We start from the raw sequence: 15,756 nt of genomic DNA, 5'->3' as shown, positions 1-15,756 counted from the left end.
TGTCTTAGCCACCAGATATTCTTTTTTTTTCACATAGACCATTCCCTTCACCATCAACAGCTCAGGAATATACACAAGCTTTCTGTACTTACAATAAAATGGTGGGATGTGCTCCATTTACAAAAAAAAAGAAAATAGTAATCAATGCATGCTATGAACAGGCCCTTCATTCAGTTAATGACTCTACTGTATTCTCAAATACATGAAGTTGAGAAACGGAAGAATCAGGCACATCTGTTAAACTCTACAGTTAACTATAGTTTTACTCCTCATTTCCACTGGAAGGGCTATTCGTGTGCTGAAATGAAACAATGCTGTAATGAACCCAACAACAGTCTGAAATTCAGCTTTGGACTACATGGTAAAACTGCATACAAAAACGCATAACAGTTTCTTTTGTCACATAACAGCAGAGCAAGAATCAACAAGGCCCGTTCTTAACACTGTTTATGAAATTAGGCCAGGATTTAAAAGAAAGAGTTTAAAAGTTACCTTCTATCAAGAAAGAAACATAATTTCTAACAACTACTATCTGCCTGGTTTGTTTTGACCATTTCATCAGTTTGGTGTTAGGCATTTGTTTGCCTTTGATAACCTAAACCTACACCTCGATAACTACTACATCCTGGACCTTGTTTAATGTCAAAACAAATGCCATTTGGTGTATCAAGTTCTTTTGTTAAAAATGTATTAAGAGTTACAATCATAATTTACATACAAAAAATGCACAGCCTCTCTAAATATAGGTTCACCCTTTTAAAATGCTTTTGTCGAAAATGTACATAATGAGTTTGCCACCTGTTTCTAGGACTGTGGATTATAAAAATGATAAAAGGTTGGTCTCTGGGGACATTTCCACAGACACATTTGTCTTTATTTAGAAGAGAGGAGTTGCAGCGGCGTGACTGCATTTGGAGGTGTGGGGTCTAGGGTGTGCTGCGCTTCCGTTTACTTCTTGCTTGGCTGGCGGAATGCTGCTGTTGCTGTGGCAGCCCCACCTGCGGTCCCGCCCCCGCTGCCATAGCCATTTGCTGCTGCTGCTGCTGCTGCATTTGGTGCTGCAAGAATTGCAACTGAAAGGCAAAGGACAAAACAAAAGGTTAACAGATGCAACCGAGCTAACCCTTATCAACAGGCAACCATCTATTCAAGGGATGTGATAACGAGAGAGAGAGAGCAGCAAGACAAAAAGGTTAGTGTTGATGCATGGATGAGAGCGCTCTGAGGCTGGGGGAAATGGAGAGAGGAAGGGAAAGAAGGAAGGAAGGAATGGTTGGGGAAGAAAAACAGGCTACACACACACACACACACACCACACACACCACTTGAGGCAGTGGCCGAAAGTGCGCAAAAGGGGTGTAGTCAAGCAGCACCAGTGGCACAGACAAATCTGCCACCAGGCCTTGTGCAGACCTCTGTGTGAGCCACAGACTAACAGAGCCCTGTGGCCATGCCTGGAACTGCAGTAAGTCAGCAACTTCAACTCATCACGCTCCTTAGCCAGGCTTTGTTTTACAGAGTGCAGGAAGAAGGAATGACTGGGTTCTTATGTGTTGGTTTATCTTTATGTGTGGTGGGTAAAACAGGAGTATATAACAGGGATTCATGATATATGACCTATTTGTATAAAAAATATAAGATCCTTATTTTAAGTTTTTAACTTTTGTGCAAACATGCCTTGCAACCTTAGGAAACATGCCACATGAGCAACTGCCATTTCAGTAGTGAGTGCCACAAGCTCTGCCTGAGTGCATTACAGGAAGGAAGGGTTTTTTGTGTTACAATACACAATTTAGCTTTTACACCTACACAAAGAGTACAGATAACTTCGATGTATATCATGTGACTTATTGGCTGCCGATGATATCTAGATTGAAACTAGCCATCCCATTAGGACATAGCTTTCTATTGTACAGAGTTTACAGGTTTACAGTGTGAAGAGCGTGGGGAAAGGATGAAGAGACGCGTATCAGAACACCTCTAATGATATCAGCAGCCATCCTCATCGCAGCAGCCACAGCAGCTGGGGAGGGTGGAAAGCACATGGCAAAACACAAGAGAACGTCTAACAGGTGAGCTCAGTCAAAGTTGCTGCATTACTTGGATCTGTGGCTGGTGCTGCTGTTGCTGCTGTTGCTGGAGCCTTGGAGACGGCAGGCTGGGCCCAGGCCTCTCCAGACCGCAGCCCAGCTGCGACAGCACTATGGGCAGGCACCCGCGGTGGGGGGAGGGGGCAAGGGGTGGTCGGGGTTGTGGTAATGGGCCAACAATAGGGATGGGAGGAGAAGAGGGATGGGGAGGGTAGGGGATGGGGGGGAGGCAGGGTCAACAACAGAAACTCAATACAGAATGTAGCAGAAAAAGGATACATTTGTTTTAGATATGTTTGAAAAAAACAATGAATCTTCCGATTCATTTTTGATGAGCCTACTTAAGCTGTTAGACTAAGATGTATTAGTCTATTTTTGGGCTGTTAGTATATATTATGTTTAAAATACAACTCCACTACAGTTGTAGGCTAAATGTTTACTACAGTATATGTACTGTTAGATGGAGTGTGTGGATGCAACTAAACAAAGCTGCAAAATTTTAAGTTCAGAAAGGAAAAGTCCTTCCGTGTTTGGGCTCTTTTCCTGAGCACCGAAGCAACAGATTGACTGTACCATTACTACAGACAGAAAAGTTTGACAGCAGCAATGACACTTTTTCCTGAGACATTATAGGCAAAAACAAACCACTATTGGAAAAAATAATGGAAAATGACTACGGAAGACTGCCATGCTTAACATGATCCTGATGAACTGAAAGGCCATTGTTGTTTTGCCCCACCTGAACAGTTTTCACAATTACCATAGAAATTGCCACACTGAAATTTTGTGCACATCTAGGGAGCTCAACAAGCCCAAAAAGTGACTTAAAAATTATGTTTCATTCATTTAGGTAGCATCCTTGCTGTATGTCCAAAATAGCTGACTGTCACCTAAATGGCTGCCAAGTTTCTGAACTTGGGCTTTCCAGCGCTAGTAACAAGAATGACATTATATAGTGTAAGTGCAATGATATGTGTGTTTGTGGCCATACCAGCAGCCTGCGAAGACATGAATCCTCCAACTCCAGTCAGGTTGATGACGGCTGTTTGCTGGGCTCCAAGGCCCTGATCAGCACCAGTTTGATCAGTCTGGTCAGACAACAGACAACATTTAATTTGTTGACACAGCTTTGTGAATATATGAAATCAAAACTCCTGAACTAAATACAAGTTTAGATTCTTGTATTGTCAAAGCAGATGTAATGCAATTAGGAAACGGTATTATCACACTGGTACCATGTGTAAGAAGGTTCTGAAGTATTATGGACTTTTGGCCTGATCTGAGAAGAGCGTTATTACAGAAAGCCCCTGACTCACCAACTCCCCCTGTTGTTGTGGGCTGGATGTGGTCGACTGGCTATTCTGCTGCTGCGGGGAAAACTGGGACAGCTGTGGCTGTTGCAGTGGGTTGAAGATCATCTGAGGGATCTGAGTCACAGGACAATATCATCAGCATAACCCTCTCATGGCAACAGAGGAACCCAGGACTCTCCTTTCACAATGGTATCCTACATGCTGTATTTCTTAGGGAACAAGAGCCAACGTCTCACCTGGAGCAGATTCAGAGGTCTTAATCCTTGGGTGTTGTTCAGACTGAATGGGTTCCCTGTTTGACACAAAAAGTAACACTCAGACCAGAACTCAGCTCTTGGCTGTAGAAACAATTAGGGGTGGAACAATACAGTCAACTCACGATTCGTTTTAATACGAGATTCAGTACTATACATACATTCAGGAGTTTGATACACTTACTATGCAGCCTATTCAACACAACTGAAATCAAACTAGGATCTCAAAGTTAAAGTAAACTACAAATAAAATTGATCAAAAACCCTTCCTAAAAATTAAAGGAAAAATAAGAATAAATCATGTCTTCACATACTGTCATACTGTCTTCACATACTCAGTTAAATAGTTTTTCACAAGAACTTGTGTATTTTAAGTCAATTAAGTATAAGTATAGTATAAGTATATATACTTTTTTGATCCCGTGAGGGAAATTTGGTCTCTGCATTTAACCCAATCGGTGAATTAGTGAAACACAAACAGCACACAGTGAACACACAGTGAGGTGAAGCACACACTAATCCCGGCGCAGTGAGCTGCCTGCTTCAACGGCGGCGCTCGGGGAGCAGTGAAGGGTTAGGTGCCTTGCTCAAGGGCACTTCAGCCACGGCCCACTGGTCGGGGCTCGAACCGGCAACCCTCCGGTTACAAGTTCAGAGTGCTAACCAGTGGGCCATGGCTGCCCAGTAAATTACCGGTAGGGTTGGGTATCGTTTCAATTTGAACGATTCCGATTCCAATTCCGATTTCTTATTTCGATTCCGGTTCCTAACGATTCTCGATTCCGATTTTTTTTTTTAAAGGCAGGGTCAAAAAAAGTTTAGGATATTTTAAATGAGCTAGCTAACCAACAGTCTTTCTCAGGGTATCTGCACATTTTCCAAGTGCAAATTTAAAGACTTTTTAAGACCTTTTCAAGACATCTAAATGAAAATTAAGACTATACCACGGCAAAAAGATATATATGACTGTTTATGAAATAGTTGTTTTCCCTACTAATTGTAACCCCCACCCCATTTTGGATGTCTACAGAAGTTACCAAATATACTTTGGCGAAAGAAAAATAATTGTGTGTGAATTACCTTCACAGCTATAAATGCCCAATTTTAGGGTCTGGGCTGCTTGCTTTTGAAGCTGGCTGTACATATTTTGTTTTGCTTACTGCTGAGGCTGACTGTTCTTCACCTGTGTCTGTAGTAGCCTAGGGCTACTTGCCAAAGACATGTGCACTGGACTGGATTCCCTTCAATATTTTTTTCAAAGTTAGACTAAGCTATTTACATATTTTAATAAGCCTACTTTATATAATTTACTATGTGCATCTATTGTCCAATATGCAGCACAGCAAATTAAAGTTAATCCACTACTTTACATTTTGCATACCAGTTGTATCTAAACCAACCAAAGCTTGACTGAAACATTGTAAAACCATTGACTTGTTTTAAATTAATTAAGAGACAGGTCCTCCTCGCATGATCCTGCTGAAAACTGCTGGTTTCATCTCAAGCACGCACGTATTATGAACGCACATATATTTTTTTTTTTTTTATGTAGCAGTCGCCGACATTCAAAAAATATGCGGTTATATTTCACAACTTTTGCGAAGTAGGCCTAGCCTACTGGGAAACGCTGGCAAGCAAGCTGCTGGCAGATATTACAGGTAGGCTATTATAACTTAGACAGATATTTTCTTCCCTAGGCTAGGCCATCAACACACGCTGGAAAGATGCAAACGGATCAACTTAACATATACAGTATTTCCTCCTGATTGCGAAGCACTGCACATAATTTGACCAGCAGTCTTCGCGTCCAGAGTTTGTGAAACGATGCTGCGTCCGAGCAAAGACTTTAGATGCCAAGCGCAACTCCAAAAAGAACAAATGAGCGTCTGGCTTCAGGCTACGCCGGACGCCGGACAGGGCTTTTAAAATCCATATGTCCGGCCTAAATTTGAACATATGGCCAACCTATCGCTAACTGGCTTACCAACTCTTTCTCCCGCTCATTCTACCATAGGCTCCCTCATTCCACGTAGGCTACCTGTCTATCTCTCAGGCCTCAGCTACACCACGAAAACGTCAGGCATCTTATTTTGTACATAGGCCTACTGTATTATTACCGTTTTCACACCTTTAACCAAACCCGTGAAAAACATCTTCACTCCCATAGCCTAATAGCCTAGTCACTTATACAATTGCGAAACTGGATGGAGACATCACTCGCTCTCTTGCACTCGCTGGCGGTCCCATACGCACATTTAATACCTCTCTTTCGAAAATTCAGTTGTATTTAAGACGTTTTAAGGATCCGCGGGAACACTGCTTTCTGAATGAAATAGTCTGACATTCTCCATGAATTTTTATTCTATGAACTATGGGCTTCTTCGTTGGTGTTCAGCCGTTTCTTCTTCCGGTCGGCGGCCTGGGATTCGAAACTAGGAATCGAAATTTAAACTTTTCAACGATTCCGGGAAAATCGCAAAGATAGTCCCGGTTCCAACCAATACGCGATATTCGATACCCAAGCCTAATTACCGGTACATATTTTGTAATAGCCATTTTACATTTTTGGACCGTGAAATGCTATGGTGCATTGTGACATTCCAAGGTTCACATTGTTATTCTTTTTACCATTGCGGTACAATGGTGCATTGTTACACCCCTAGAAACAATATCTCCCTGCCAATCTCAATGCCATGTTGCACAGGTACAGACACTGTATAAAGAGTAGCCACATCTTCCCTTCACTTTTAAACTATGTTAACCACTTTCTCTTCTAAGCTAAAATAAATACTTTAAAAGAGAAAGTACTGTGCATCAACTCTCAATACGCTTCACAACACTACCCTAACCAGCCCCTCCGTTTTGGTGTGTTTCAGTTCTTTTTCTTTTTGTCCCCCCACACTGGCTCACACATGTCAACTATGCTAAGAGTATTTAGTGAGGGGAAGTGAAGGTGTCATACCAGCCTGCGCTGCGGACTGCATGGTGGGCAGAGCTCCTGACATGAGGCCACCAGAGGGCAGTATTCCACTCAGGTTGATCCCAGGACTGCAGCCCAGCATGGGGTTGGAGCCTCCCATCAACGTCTGCGGACTGCTGTGTACAAGACAGACAAGCAGACACACACGCATGAAAAGAAAGAAAGGAAAGACACACATACAGGAACATGTGAAATAAGGTGAAAGCCTGTTCAATTTCAGTGAATTTTAACTTACGTATAAGTTAAAATTTGTATAGATAGATAGATAGATAGATAGATAGATAGATACTTTATTGATCCCCAGGGGAAATTCAAGAAATATCTTTTCTTTTTTTTTTAAATTCGTATCAGAATCTCTTGAGTACTTAACTAATTCCATTTATGAAACAGCCTGACAACTGACAAATGTGTCTGTACGGTTCAATTTAACTGTATTTCTTTAGTTTGTTTGAGTTCCTGAGTGGTCATCATTTAGTCACATTTGACACAAATGTGGGGCTCATTTGTGTGTCCTCCTCAAAGTGCACAATACCACTGACTACACTCACTTACCAAACGGACCCGACCACGTTGATGAAGTTGAGCCCGGTCGGGCTGGCCATGACCTGGGAGGAAGTGGTGCCGGTACTGATGGATGTGGGCAGGGGGATGGTCATGACGGGTAGGGCCTGGCTCAGCGCCATCTGCTGCTGGGCGAACGGGGCGAGGAGTGTGGGCGGCTGCTGCTGCTGCTGCGCCGCCGCCACCACAGCTGCGTCCTGCGGCGTGGGCGTCACCGACGGCGTGGCACTCTGGCCGTCCGCCGGGTGTGGCGTGGAGCACGGCGTGTTCGTGGGGGTGGGCGTCGAAGGCTTTGGCGTCCCTGACCCTGGAGACAAATAAGCCATGATGAACACAACTGCACAAGACTGCACACATCAAACCACAGCAAGATAAGGGGCCAAAAGCATCTCTCAACTATGCGCATTCATACACATGAATTCATTACGAATGTGTCGACAGTGCCTTTGAGACAGTCCACATTGTGGTGTCTCAGACTATCAGCATGTGGACACTGTCCAGAGGTAGGCGTCACAGGGAGCACTTACTCTGTGATGAGCCCATGGGGGAGAGGGCGGCCGGGGACAGCAGGCCGACCTGATCCATGGAGTGCTTCCGGGTCAGGGACTGGTTTTTAGCAGGCGGGGGAGTTGGGCACTTTAGATGACCTGAAGAGGTCTGTGAGCTATATGGATTACCTACAGGAAGGACGAAACATTTGTTCTCAATTTGTTCAAAGAAGAGCCTGCCAGTCTCGGTCAGTAAATTACTAAATATATTGATGAGTGAGGGCACATAGATGCTGAAGGAGATTGCTTTTGTCACAGAGATGCCAATTCAATTGTTTTCAGGTCTGTTAGCTATTAATCCGGGCGGTGGTAGCGTAGTGGTTAAGGAACTGGGCTAGCATGCAGTAGTCAGAAAAGCCGTGCGTTCGATTCCTAGCTTCCACCGTTGTACCCTTGAGCAAGGCACTTAACCCGGAGTTGCCTCTGGGACAATGTAACACTGTCCTTGTAATATAATTGACATAAGTAAGTCGCTTTGGGAAAAAAAGCATCTGCTAAATGAATACATTTAAATGTAAAACAGCCTGCTGAGGTATTGGGGAGGGTTACCTGAGGTGCTAATGGCTGGCAGTTTGATGGGAGGTGGTCGGTGCCTAACTCCCTTTCCCAGAACTGAGGACTGCACAAGTCCTGAGAAAGTGTCAGTCTTCACACAAAGAAAGAGGGAGAGAAAGAGAAAGAGAGAGACATACATACACAGCTAAGTCTGATAACAGCATACAGACATTAAGGTGTAAGACTCAACATTGTGGGACACTCCAGAGTTTTGTTAACTTTTAATTCAAAACGTTGGTGTGCGGTCTACAGTACCACTACAGGCAATCTGTAATGGTGAAACAAATGTTGCTTAGACAGCTTTTAGGGCTGTTTCCACTGCGGTGGCTAGCATAAGTGCTCCTCACCTCTGCCTCACGGTTCGGAGAGAGCGGCACCTGGGACACGGAGCTTCCCGAGTTGTGGGACATCTTCACCTGACACTTAACGTCCCTCTCATACACTTCCTTATACTGCTTCAAAAACCTAACACACACACACACACGTCAAAGACTGCAAAGACGGACAGACCACAAACCTATAAAGTAATACATGAAGATGTATGAACATAACTGAAACCTACCGGTCAGCATCAATCTTTGAACCTATTAGGAACCTGGACCCACATTTAGAGAAAAGAAGAGACAGACATATAAGGTCATTTCAGAGGTATGGATGCATTTGACCACAAGTTTATCACATGTCTTTAGATGGCTGAATAAGTGTCTGAGTACTCGGTGTTAAGAAGTGGCTATGTATATGGTTTGTAAACCTGCGTCAATGTATACTAATCAATTTACATTGCTGTCGTAAAAAAAATGTCAATCGATCAGTTTCGACAGACTTCAACATGTACTATACGACCATGTGTACTATACACAGCAAAGGTGCGGCTTGCTTACGGTGGATGGATGAGGTGAAGGTCCGGAGCGTCCTCCTCACTTTTGGAGTCTTTGGCGCTGTAGATTTTCCCATAGAACAGGGGATCTCCCACCGACTGGAACATGGTCACCTTCGTCTTCTGAGTCTGACCGTTTACCTCACACTCAAAAATGTAGTCATCTTTCACCTCCTGGAAATGGACAGATGAAAGCAAACACCGTAAACGACAAGGGGGAGTGAATTGTCAAGGGCAGAGAGAATGAGCAGGCCTCCAGCCATAGATGGTATAGCCATAGACATTAGGATTCTACAGCCTGTCTCTAGAAATTGGGAAAGTACAAAGTTGAACACTGAATTCCTAAAGCTTAGGCCAAAACAATATGGCTTACCTTTGCTGGCCAAACCATAGGCTGTGATTCTTCTATTTTCACTGACTTCTCCACCACTGCATACTTCTCCACCTTCAACCAAAGGAAAGGGCAAGTTGTGTTAACTCAGATCAAACTGAGAAAACAAACAATACTGGCCTTGCTTTGAAATTATGTGTTACAAGTGAGAGAAAAAAAAAACCCACGTCGATTTCTGACGGGACGGTGAGCTGGCAGGCGCTCTGTTTCCACATGTCAACGCTCTGTCCATGACATGACATGACAGGAAGGAGAGGAGGAAGAGCAGAGACAGAGAAAGAGAGAGAGAGATAGATAGATAGAAAGAGAGAGAATTGTGTCAATAAGCAACATCTTCACATTTTGCACGCATACTAGACATATCTGGAGGTCGGGGTCTCACATTGCCGGCCTTGGAGATCTTGAGGTCTATTGAGGGTGCTGGTTTCCTCTCCTTCCTCTTCTGCAGGTAGTCAAAGAGCCGGAGCTGAGGCGGCGTGGGGAAGTGGGCCATCTCCAGCTGCCGGTTTAACGCAGCGCGTGAGTGCCTCTTGAAACACCTGTCAACACAATGGAACATGAGTTTTATTATTACAGTGAATAGCTGGAGCAAACATGTGGTAGGAGTTCTCCACCTCTGTGAGTGAGTTATGCTACAACAAAGAAGGTTCATGTTCAGAGTGTTTGCCTATCTGAAGTGTTTACCATGCCATCATATTCTAGGCTATGTCCATATGTAGCCGGGTATTTTTAAATGCAGAGATTTTTGAATGCGTTTTGGCCTTTTGTTCATACAAAAACTCTGTTGTGGGTCACTGAAAATTATCTCTAAAAACTCCAGGCAAAATTGATATGTTCAAAAAGAGCGTTTGCGTGTGCACAGGGAATACAGAGTTTTGGGATTGTGATGTGATTTCCTTTGTTTGAAATGTCAACAGTTTTAGCAGGCGGGGGAGTTTTTAGTCAACCATCACCATCTGTTTGTTTGATTACTGTTGACAACCTTTCCCTGCTGTTTTTGTGCATCAGTGTGAGCGGAATTATTTTGAAATGCTAGCATTTTAAAAATGCCCAGCTACATGGGACATAGCATAAATGGCAAAAAGATTTGTTTGTAAACAACACCTTGAATATGTTAGAAAACTACAAGGATTGAGAAAAATCTGCTTTCTGGAGTAGATTGACACAAGATGCATTGTGTGGACATCTGCCTGAATAGGTGTGTTTTTCTGAGTGGTTATTGACATCCTTTTCTGTAATTTCACTGAAACTGAATTAAACAGTTTTATGTTTTGCTTACAGGGACTTTAAACCACAACTCTGTATAATTTGCCAGATGTGGGATTTAGATAAATACAATTAAACTGAGAAGTACTGTTTGAGTAACTTAGATTGATGAAGACAGAAAAACACTCAAGGAAAAACAAGATGCCTCTTTCATCCTCTTTGAAACTCTTGGCATTACTGTTGACAAACAAACAGACCACAGTCTGTGCAGACAGCCAGACAGCTAAGCCAAGGACCTGGCCAATTATTTCTCACCGCTACAACAATCACCACCTCATCTGCAAATCAACATTATACCAGCGTCTCTACTCGCAACATTCATAGAGAGTGCACCAGCTTGTTCCATACCCACAGCAACATGCATCATTCTTCCAATAAAATTATCCTTTTCCAATGCAAGCTGACTTTATAAATAGGAACACAAAAGTCTCAAACAAACACAGACACACACACAGACACCAAAACAATGTCTCAGATCCTTACAAAACATTCCCCCCTCTTACACAAAAATAACCCCTATTTTTTCCAATGTGGGGTCAGAGCTCAGACCACACTACAAAACCACAGGCGGCTCTAGACCACACACACTAAACTGAAGACAGACATTAGCAGTATTCGCACACTGCATGTTACCGTTTCATGGAGCGCGTGTTCATCTTCTGTTTGTTGTAGAGAAGGCGGTTGGCTGTGCAGGTCACAGAGATGGAGGGGTCCAGGCAGAGAGGCTCTGCTGTGGCCAAGATCAGCTGAGACTCCAGCTGCAGCTTATCATCCTGACAGGGGAGACAAAAACAACAAACATGCAGGAAAACTACAGTTGGAATGCACTGCTATACAATTTAACATACAACCAATCCCAATCTTAAAATTGAAGCAGTCTGTTGGATATGTACATATCAGGCATTCAAAGCAAATGCTTGTTTATCTAATTTCTCCAGGGCTCTAAGAGTTCTGTGGCAAAATTAGTCAGTTAGGCGGGGATTACATTAGCCAGCGGCAAGCGGCAGGTTTCCTATTGTTCTCTATGGTTCGGCAGCAGAACGGTGGCAACGCTGGCGTAACGTTAGCGATGAACAAGCTGAGCGTTGAACTTGGTTCAACTTTCAAAGCGCAACGCGAGCGTATTTAATTGACAAACCATTTGTGTTGCTTAGGAACGTGATAAAACTTATTACGGTCTGAGCGTTGCGTTACGTTTGCCACTGGCTAATGTGATTCCCGCCTTAAAGTCCATACTAAGTACAACTGGAAGACTAAGATTTAACATAACAGAACTCATGGAACAACAGCCTTTGTCCTGCAAAATCGGACTCATATAATGGTTGGGGTGACCCTTCCAGGGTGTGACTCACCTGGGTCCATCTGTGGTGGTCACTCGTCATCGAATGGACATCACAGATAAGGGTCTGAAAAGACCAGAGATGGAGTTCAAGAGAAAGTGTGAGGTGAAATGATTTTGATGTGAGGCATCAGTACATGTTTGATGCCACACAACACCCCAAATGTACATTTAGGCTAGGTCCTCGAGCAGGGTGATGCTCTGAAACACGGCTTGGTTTGAATTTCTCCTCTGAGCTGATAATGAGGATAATCACCTGCATAGTAGGTCGTAATAAAATGTGATGGGTTTGACAGGAAGGAATCTTGGTGTTCCCAGACTGCCTGTAGTCTCGGACCTCAGCAATAACGCAGCCACAGTGGAATATATTCACCTTTACATAGTTCAAGAGAGAGGGCACCGGGAAATATTTGCATTAATACAGCTGACACACACCAACATGATGACTGCATTAGGAAAACAATACATTAGTACTTTAACTATACTGATCATTTAAAATAGAAAGTACATTAGGACTTTTAACTATACTGAAGTGGAAAAAATGTCCCTTCATCAGTGCAGTTCTTCCTTCTTTTTTGAAGTACATTACTAGTGATTACATTTAAAAACCCACTGACAGCACAAACACTGACAGTTTCCCCTTTATGACTGGGCAAAGATGACAGTCACCTGTGATTTTTCCAGAAGGTCAACTAGGACAGGGGGCAGCTCCTCAGCATCGAGGTACTCCAACAATTCTGTCTCTTCATATGGTAGCCGAATCGTCTCTGAATCTAAAGGCAGTGAAGGAGACAAATATGTTTGTGACACTAGGTAAGGTAACAGAGACTACAATAGCACACTAAGACACCCTGACTGTAAGAATAGAGTCTAAAGTGAAGTGTATTTAATAAGTCCTGACTATCTTGATGAAACAGATTAAGCAAGAGCATAACCTACCAGATCCATTCTTTCCCCTCAGCATCAGCGAGTACCCATCATTCCCAGGGTATAAGTTAATCACAAGGCATGATATGGACTCCTGTGCAACCAACTTCTCAAGCAGATTGACATTTCTTCTCAGCTTCTACAGAAAATCACAACTGAGCATGAGCTTGTAGGGCATTTTAAGCAGGTGTGGCCACAGTTATGCAACCACTAGGGTTAAGTCTTTATTTGGAGGACTGCTTGACTGAGGTGCAAAAGGGTGATGGAAGTACAGCCAATTCAACTATACCTTCAACTCTGGTTCTTTTTCACATTCTTCAATGTATAACTCGTAGAGTTTCTGATATAATGATTTCCTCCCACTAGAAGAGGCTCTCCTCTTTGCAGGTCGCTGACGAGCGCTTTCAACGATGTACTGAAGAAAGAGGCAGCGTTTTATGAACATCTTGCATTGCAACAATGCTATAGATTTTTTGAATGCAATGCACATAGAAATCTAGTAATCTCCACAAGTAACATCAACATTTACCTCGGCCCGATCCAATGCATATTCCAAACACTGATGCTGTGGATTCAGAGAAAGCTATTAGCTACTTTCCTCTAATGTCACGGAGGACTTTCTTACATTTATGCCAGAATAGGTACAAGATCAAAAATTCCAAATTCAAAGAGACACTTACCATTGTTGTACAACACCAGTTGCTATGTGACAGGAGACGTTGCTGCCCTTTCCCCCGACACTGTCACCTCTGCAAATTTACCATCCAAGCCCTAAGACAAGCAAGCAATATCTTAAAACGCGATACAGTTTGTCTTTATGCCTTTATTTGCATTGCAACGAACTTATCTCATCGTTGCCTTCCAATTGCAATAGGCTACATCGATGGCAAACTGTAACCTTTCAACTATGGAGCGACTAGGGTTAGCCAAAGACAGTATTGCTAGCTAGCGAGACATGGCGAGCAAGTTCCCAGCCATCACTGTACTGCAAAGATTTGAGTATATATTTCAAGTGCTGATGAAAGTTGAATAATCAATAACTGTGACAAGGAACCCTACGTCAAACCGTGTAGCTATGATGATGCCGTAACATTGGTCATCCATGTGTGATCATTCTGGAAGTTATGTTAACAAGAGATTGGCCGTTTCACAGGCTAACTGGTATGCCACTTACCCTGCAATGTCTTCAGGTTAGCAAGTTAAAATGGTGGAAATGCACAAAAACCAAATATGAACAAAAACGCCCGGCGCCATCAAGTACTTACACCGTGGATCGTAATCCCATTGGATGTACATTCCGTGCAACAAGCAAAAATATTCCAATTCCTTCAATGAAGTGAACTCGCGGCAGCCATTTCTCCAGCGTAACAACAAAGCCAAACTTCCGGTGTAAAGGGGGCGGGTCTTGAGCACAAAACTCAAACACCATCCGCTGTAGTTTTTCCTACTTCTCTCTCCTTGGGAATCAACGTTCTACCGGAATGACAGTCATAGACCAAAGTGATTAACTAGTCTTAGCAAAATGTGTCCCTTTTCACGTGTGTTAGAGGAATAGTAGCCTACTTAGGCCCACTAATTATATTAACAATAGTAAAAAGTGCCTACAAAATCTGTGCCAATGAAAAAGATTACAATACAGACATAATCATACTATGAAATGCATCCCATTCAGGTTGATGAGACTGTGAGACAGGCAAAAGGCAACAACCATCAGGAAAGGTAAGAACTGCAGTATACATTACACTCACAATGGCCATTCCAGAATCCTGTAGCATGGTGTAGTATTATTTTACACATATGCTTGTCTGCAGATGTCTCATGTCAGTTTGTAGAAAACATCCACACAAATGGGTCTATCAGTTCCCAGAGTCAGTGAGAGTGATGCAATTTTGAGCACAACCCCTCCTAGCTACCAGTTACATGTACATGTACTGTATTAATTTAGCAGACAAGATTCAAGATTCAATACTTTAATTGCCATACAACAGAAGTTGTTAGGAATTTGCTGCAGTGTGCTCTACAGTACAACAGACAAGACGACACCTAACAAAGATAAGAAGCCAAAGACATAGACATCAGACATAGTACATTCATTTATGGCTCGTCCCTACATAGGCAAGAGTCAAAAGTGGCAGTTGACATTTTAGGTTTTAAGTTCACTTCCAAAAGTGCAAATGTAACAGGATGATGATGAAAATAAATAAAATAAATATACTGTATAGTACTGTGGCATATAGCAAGAATACAATAAAAAACATATTGCTAAAAAAAACAACACACTTTCCAAGACCTATGCTGGCTTGATCTGCTTCCATGAGGTATTGGTGCAAGGATGGAGTGTCATTTCAAAATCTGATTACACTACAGTATGTGTTATTTAAAAAGTGGGAGGTCTTTGTGTTAATAGCCCTCAGCCTTCTACCTGATGGAAGGATCTTAAGGAGGTGGTTGGCAGGATGAGTTGCATCCAGCATGATTTCATGCCCTTGCGTTGCATGTGGGCCTTGTAGATTTCTGATAATAATAATAATAATAATAACTTCAATTTATATAGCACCTTTCAAGATACCCAAGGTCGCTTTACAAGAGTGGGAGTAGGGGGGCAGGGGCAGGGTAGGGGTTTAGGGAGGGTAGGCAAGAGAGAAGAGGTGTGTT

The 15,756-nt window shown here is 42.9% G+C and overlaps 1 protein-coding gene across 4 annotated transcripts; it reads right to left on the bottom strand.

Annotated features, from left to right (window-relative positions):
• Window positions 1-576: 576 nt before the first annotated feature.
• supt20 (SPT20 homolog, SAGA complex component) lies at window positions 577-14,540 on the bottom strand. Of its 4 annotated transcripts, none has more exons than XM_042092927.1 (24): window positions 14,367-14,540; window positions 13,782-13,872; window positions 13,631-13,666; window positions 13,391-13,516; window positions 13,114-13,240; window positions 12,844-12,947; window positions 12,431-12,547; window positions 12,188-12,241; window positions 11,469-11,608; window positions 9,952-10,108; window positions 9,737-9,793; window positions 9,552-9,623; window positions 9,183-9,352; window positions 8,864-8,896; window positions 8,649-8,766; window positions 8,296-8,392; window positions 7,726-7,875; window positions 7,190-7,505; window positions 6,620-6,750; window positions 3,640-3,695; window positions 3,407-3,517; window positions 3,082-3,178; window positions 2,101-2,201; window positions 577-1,073 (listed from the first exon to the last, which is right to left on the bottom strand). In XM_042092927.1, the coding sequence occupies exons 2-24, from the start codon at window positions 13,782-13,784 to the stop codon at window positions 927-929; spliced, it is 2,520 nt and encodes an 839-aa protein (XP_041948861.1). In that variant the 5' UTR covers window positions 13,785-13,872; window positions 14,367-14,540; the 3' UTR covers window positions 577-926. The 4 variants fall into 4 exon arrangements, with proteins under 4 accessions (XP_041948861.1, XP_041948860.1, XP_041948859.1 ...); XM_042092926.1 differs by having other exon boundaries at window positions 6,620-6,753; window positions 14,276-14,539; XM_042092925.1 differs by having other exon boundaries at window positions 6,620-6,753; window positions 14,367-14,539.
• Window positions 14,541-15,756: the final 1,216 nt, after the last annotated feature.

Source organism: Alosa sapidissima, chromosome 5 (genome assembly GCF_018492685.1).
Source record: "Alosa sapidissima isolate fAloSap1 chromosome 5, fAloSap1.pri, whole genome shotgun sequence".
Classification (NCBI taxonomy): Eukaryota; Metazoa; Chordata; class Actinopteri; order Clupeiformes; family Clupeidae; genus Alosa; species Alosa sapidissima.
Note: the sequence above shows the minus strand (reverse complement) of the source record. Positions and strands in the feature narration are given on the sequence as shown.